The 6000-nt window shown below is 43.5% G+C and overlaps 1 protein-coding gene across 2 annotated transcripts in view; it reads right to left on the bottom strand.

Moving 5' to 3' along the window:
* Positions 1-360: 360 nt before the first annotated feature.
* The window catches only part of man1a2 (mannosidase, alpha, class 1A, member 2), a 155418-nt gene continuing 149778 nt past the window's right edge, over positions 361-6000 (bottom strand). The window contains exon 14 of one of the 2 annotated variants that reach the window (XM_079254609.1): positions 361-609. In XM_079254609.1, the coding sequence (XP_079110735.1) occupies positions 540-609 (70 nt within the window). In that variant the 3' untranslated portion in view covers positions 361-539. Of the gene's footprint in view, positions 610-2322; positions 3600-6000 lie in introns of those variants that run through there. The other variant, XM_079254608.1, reaches the window with a different exon arrangement.

Genomic DNA, 6000 nt, shown 5'->3' with positions numbered 1-6000 from the left:
TTTATCTTGTTAGATTGAAATGAGAGGCGGCTGACGGCTAATCAGGCAATCAATGTTCTGATTTCTCAGCTCCGTGAGGCTCTACTTATGCACAGCGGTGCCTTCAGTAAACACTCATGCTTGCTTTCCAACACGCTGACAAGAGAGGCATGTTCCGACCATCAAGGACAGCTGGAAATAATCAGATTTCAGGTGTTTATTCATCAGTTTGTGATGCAATAAAGGAGAAAATATAACAGTGTTGAGGTGCATCAGTTGGAGAACAGACTGTCATGGAGAGAAACTACGAAATAAAAACTGCATGTTGTCGAAGCTGGCTGCAAAAAAAACCCCCGAAAAGTATGTTTCCGTTCACTTTTCATAACATCTTTATTGAATTTGTGTCTCGGTTTTAAACATATTTACAGATACTTTAATTTTACTTTTGAGTCCAGTAAAAATACAAATACAGAACACTCAAGTTTTCAAAATCGACACGGCTCCCAGCAACGTCGTGGGCGCCCAAGTTTCCTCCTCATTATATATAGATGGTGATGATGTCAGAGACGGGGTGGTGGTGGGCGAGGCGGGTCTGTACTGCAACAACGGGCTGTTAGCTGCTGATGGTTGCTGATGAAGACATAAATAGAGGAAATAAAACGATGAAGTGATTTGAAACCTTTCCATTCAGGCTGGAGCTGCACTGGTGCATCCAGCTGCTGTCTGTACTGGTCAGGATGGTTTTTATGGAAAAGATTGTAGCTTTTTTTCTATTTCAATTGAAGATAAATAACATATTTAAAGTTGAAAACTGGGAAAGGATCATTGAACATGAGGCTGAACTCTTGAAAACTGTATGAAGTGCAGTTATGAGCTCAAAGAGAAGAAATCAGCGGAGGTGGAAGGAAAGGAAATAAAACTTCATTTTACTGTAATAAGCTAAAGTTTCACCTGAATTATTCCCTAATGTAGCAGCTGTGGAAGCTGCTGCATGACAAAGTTTGGATTTATCAAAAAAAAAAAAAAAGGATCAGAATGAATCAGATTCTATCAGATTATTGGTACATGTAGGTGAAAAGCAGGCGGGAGGAAATAAAACAAGTCAGCATGTTTTTTTCCTGCTTGTGAGCAGCCGTACGGTGGACAAACGCGGACTTCGCACCAGGCTGCAGGCGAAAAAGTGAATATCATCAAGCCAGGAACGGCTGCACGAGGACAAAAAGAAACAGGCACAATGGAGGCGACGAACACCACACCATGCAGGGACTCTGGAAGGAAGTCAGCTACACGTAATGTTTGTGTTTTTATAAACTAAGAGCACATTTTGTGATGCTGTAAACAATAATCCTTTAACTCTGTAGTGACTTACACACATGGAGGTTTTAGTGTTTAGCCGGAGGCGCGTTTGTTTCGTGAAAATCTGAAAAACCTTCTGCTTTGTTTGCAGTTTTCCATTAAAAAGAAAAAAACGAAATAAAAAATAAAGACTGTGGCTCCATGTAATCAGGGACAGATGTTTAAAGCATAATCAGACTTATTCTATACTTGTATCGAAGTGTGTTTTATCGTTTTTCATACGAGTAGAAGCGAAGGCAGCAAACTTCTGATTCCCTTCATTATTAGATGACTGGCGTTCAGATCCTTCCCTCTGCGGTCGCTTCCTCTCCGACACGCTTTTTCTCTTCACTTCATCCCCACTTTCCCATCACTTCTCCAGCTGTTGCTCCTTGTTGCTCCATCTGATGCGGGTTTCGTTCTGCCTGCTGCTCCGTTTCCAAGAATCAGAGGTTCAAGTTTGGGTCATACTGAACGTTTAACCCGTCAGGATGAACTGGTTATCTAACCGCACAGATCTGGAGGTGGAGCTGGTTCCCAGTAGAACTGCGCCGTGCGAGCTGGAAAACGATGATTGTTCGGGATGACAGGAGGCTAAACAGCAGCGCTAAACGGAGCAGACTTACTGCTGCGTGCTGGGACGGACCCCGGGTCCACTTTAATTTCTTGACTGGAGAATTTTCTGCATTTTTTTTTAGTCTCTTCTGAGCCTGATTTACGGCAACATTTAGAAATCAGAATGGATGAGAAAACGCTGCTGTGATTGGTGCTTTATGGTTACATGAGGCGGGAATTTGCAGCTAAATGCAGGTTTTCAACTAAACGAAGCTGAAACAGTCCCAACACAAGCGTTTCTAAGGGGTGCATTATAAAATGTTAAGATTAATCCAATGAAAAACCAGTCTAAGTAACCAAAACACCAAAAATCCTGCTGGTTTTTCCACAATTTGGAGAGTTTAAGCCTAAAATAGTATATTTTTTAGGTTGATGATTGAAAAAAGAGAATTTCAACACTGTGCCGAGTTAATGGAAGAACAGATGATGTTTGATGGATAAAGGGAGAAAATGCGACATGAAAGATCAGCGAGGAGGCAGAGTTTCTTCATTTATTCGGCTCTTTCAGAGCTACACCTCTAGTGTCCGTTTCTTCTCGTCTTCCCGTACAAAGTGCACAAACAAAATGATTTACAGCAGAGGTTCGACTCAACCTCACAAACACCGACGTTTACAGAAGCAGGGCTGAGAACGAGCCTCGTCTCGCCATGCCAACCTTAAATAAAACAATGCCGACGACGTGATGGGGGAAGTGTGGAGATGGAAAAGCAGCAGCATCCAGCCGAGTAGCAGTAGAGTGGTGGGAGTGGTCTTAAACTGGAGGAGGAACTGGGAGGAGGTGGGGAGACCCGCTGCTGTGGTTACTGCTGCACAGTGGACAGTGGTCCACTTGTGTGAAAAAGGAGGATTAAAAGGAGGTGCTGTCACCGCCGGCTCTCCCATGATGTTCCAACAGCTCCAGGTCAGAGTTCATCTGGTGAGGGTGAGACTGGAAGTGGACTGGGACTGGGTTATGGAGGAGTGGAGGGCTTCGATTCAACCCTGTCTCCATTCATTTCCAAAACAGAAAAAGGACACGATTGATCAGCAGACTTTGTGAAGTCTGTGTGTCTGGCAACCTGGAGGGACAAAAACAAACCAAAACAGTCCGTCAGCGCAGCGTCTGACCGTCTGGATGCACCATGGTGCTGCAACTCAAGTCTGATTGGGAGCAAAGTTTGGTCAAAAACATCCCAAAAAAACAAAAGAAAATCCTCAAAAAACCCTAAATCAAGCCTCTGGTTAAGAGTCAGTTGGAGCCAAATGGAGGCTGAGCAGCAGAACCGCCGTCCTGCCAACGTAAGCGGTGAAGACACACATCCACAGAGATGTCAAAGCGAACGACGTAGAAGAAGAAACGGAGAGTCGGTCCTCTGCAGCTCTCCGTCTCTCCTGGCTCATGTCTGCAAATCCGTTTTCAGACCATCAGAATGAGGAGTTTGTTTGGTGTGGGTGGGTGTGGTTTTTTTTTCTTTTGTTCTTTTCAGGGCGAGCATAAAGGTGGCGGCCCCTGGTGCTGCGGCGGTGGAGGAGGAGGAGGAGGAGGAAGGCCTGTCTACCGATGAGCAGGCTCGCTGCCGGGGAGGGTGATGTTTCCCAGGTGGAGGACAGGAAGAGGGTGAGCCTCCGTGTTGAAAACCCAGCTCTCCAACGGCATCAGGTCATCGCTGGAGAACAGCAGGTACAGATACCTGAGGGAGGGGTGGGGGCGGGGCGAAGGGAAGGGGGCGGGGCAGAGGTAGAGGATGAGGATTGGATAAGGGAGGGTGAGGAAGAAGACAGAAGTGAATGACAGAGAACCAAACTGCAGCTGAAAGAAAGAAATGTGAAAACTTGTTTCAGTCTGATGAGACGATCCGATGCTGCAGAATAAAACTAAACAATCTGTTACCACATGTTTGTCATCCGTAATTCTACCTAACCAGACCGGTAGACGGTAAAATGCATCCATGTTCACTGCTTTTCACCCTGGTGACAAGAAGCTTCTGCGTCCTGGAGACACGACCCAGACTGGCTGCAAACAGCCTCAAGTCGATGGTCCATCAGCAGACTGGTGGAGAGCTCTGCACCAGTCTGCTGGTTCAGTCTGATGTGTGTCAGGTGTGTTGCAGCAGGGAAACTGTTAACATGCAGGAGGTCCACATCTGCTCTGAGGTCTGCAAATCGGCTGCTTTCATCTATTCCAAAACCCCACAGCAGCTTGGAGGACACTGAGCATGCTCAGTTCTCGCTCCTGACCGCTGCGTCAGACAGTTTGCTGAGTTTTTTATTCCCTTTTTGTTTCTGTAAAGTTGTTTTGTTTCTAACTTGTGCCTCCACGTCTTCACTGCTTGTGTTTACGGCGCTTTGGACGTTTTAAGTTCAGTAAAAACAAAGCTGTCTGCTGATCACGTCTTCCAGTTACTTCCAGGATCGTTTTCATCAGAGAGTATTTTTTCCTGAACGGAGAACTCCAAAGGCCTCGATAGACCAGCACCTCCCCCGCCATTCTTTGTAGTATTTAATAATAGTACTTTTATTACAATAATAATTACGATGTTATGATGTGAAATGCTATTTTACATAATGATACTTCTACTACGACTACTAATGATAATAATAATAATGATAATAAAGATACTACTACTACTACTACTACTCGTAATAATAGTGACAATACTACAACTACTAGTACTATTAATAATAATTATGACAATACTACTACTGATAATTATAATAAGACTTTTACTACTACTACTACTACTACTAATAATGACAATACTATTCCTACTACTTCTACTACTAATAATAATAAAGATACTTCTACTACAACTACTAAAAATGATAATAATACCACTACTACGATGACTACTATTACAACAACTACTACTAATACTACTACTACTAATAACGATAATAGTAATAATAAAAAATGAAGACAGGTGGGATGTACCGGGGTGTGATGGACAGACATGAGCAGAAACAGCTGCGTCTCCTGGGAGTTACCAGACAACTGGAACACACTGTTGGATCGAGCCAAAACAACTTTATCTCTTAATTAATTCAGTCCTGTAAATGTCTCGTTCTGAAGTCTTCGGGAAAACAAATGCAGCCTCACCGAAGCAGCTTGATAAATCTGATTAAACCAAAGGGAAAAAGAGGCATAAACCCAAACTTCGATCCTATTACTTATCATAAGAGGGAGCAGCCTAACTACAGATGTTAAATGAGCTACGACAGTCGAGCCGTTCAGTTACAGGAGGGAAAAACCTTCATCCTCGACACGTTAGTGCCGTTTTCCCATCGGTGTCCTTCAGGTGAACGTTCGTTCCTTTTACGTCTTTATCTCACTGCAGCATAGATGAAGATGTACAGTCCTCCAAACACGCCACGTCTCATTGATTACTAGATAAGTCAGGTGGTTTTAATGTTGTGGCTGGTCGGTGTGATGTGCAGCAAACACGGCAGTCATGTGACTGGCTTCGCTTTCCCATCCGACTCAGACAGACATCTTTTACCACAGTTCTAACTGAAGCTATTACATCAATAAAACTATAAATAAATCCTCAATATTTATGTTTTCTCCAGTGTTGCTGTCTGTATGGACGATGGGAGACTCACCGTCCCACCAGGGGACAGAACTGGTCTTACACCAGTACCACTACAAGCTCTCCTAACTTTTCCAGATGGTTTCATTCTGACATAAAGACATTAAATTTTTTTTATAAAACTTAATTTTTGACTGTAGAACTAAATCTATTCAGAAAAGGATATAAAATCGGTTACTATTATAAACTTAATCACAAAACAAATGAGAAATTTTGCAGGTCGCAAAATAAAAGCTCCTGATTGGTTCTCCCCGTCAGCCAATCAGCGGGGCTGCATTGCTTTGATATTGATTGGCCGGAAGCCAGTGGGAACAAACACTAAGACCGGAAAAGGCTCCACAACAGGGACTAAAATATCATGGAGTTAGGAGCCAGTGTGGCGGCTGACTTTTCACCTTTGTACACCAAACACAGAATTTGTTGGGATTTGGTGCTTTTTTTGGTGCTGATTTGAGTTCAAGTTTGAAATGTGGGGGAGGGATCGGAAGGTGTTGCAAGAACTGGG

Source organism: Telmatherina bonti (genome assembly GCF_933228915.1).
Source record: "Telmatherina bonti genome assembly, chromosome: 15".
Taxonomy (NCBI): Eukaryota; Metazoa; Chordata; class Actinopteri; order Atheriniformes; family Telmatherinidae; genus Telmatherina; species Telmatherina bonti.
The sequence above is the reverse complement of the archived record's forward strand: the minus strand, read 5'-3'. Positions and strand labels throughout refer to the sequence as shown.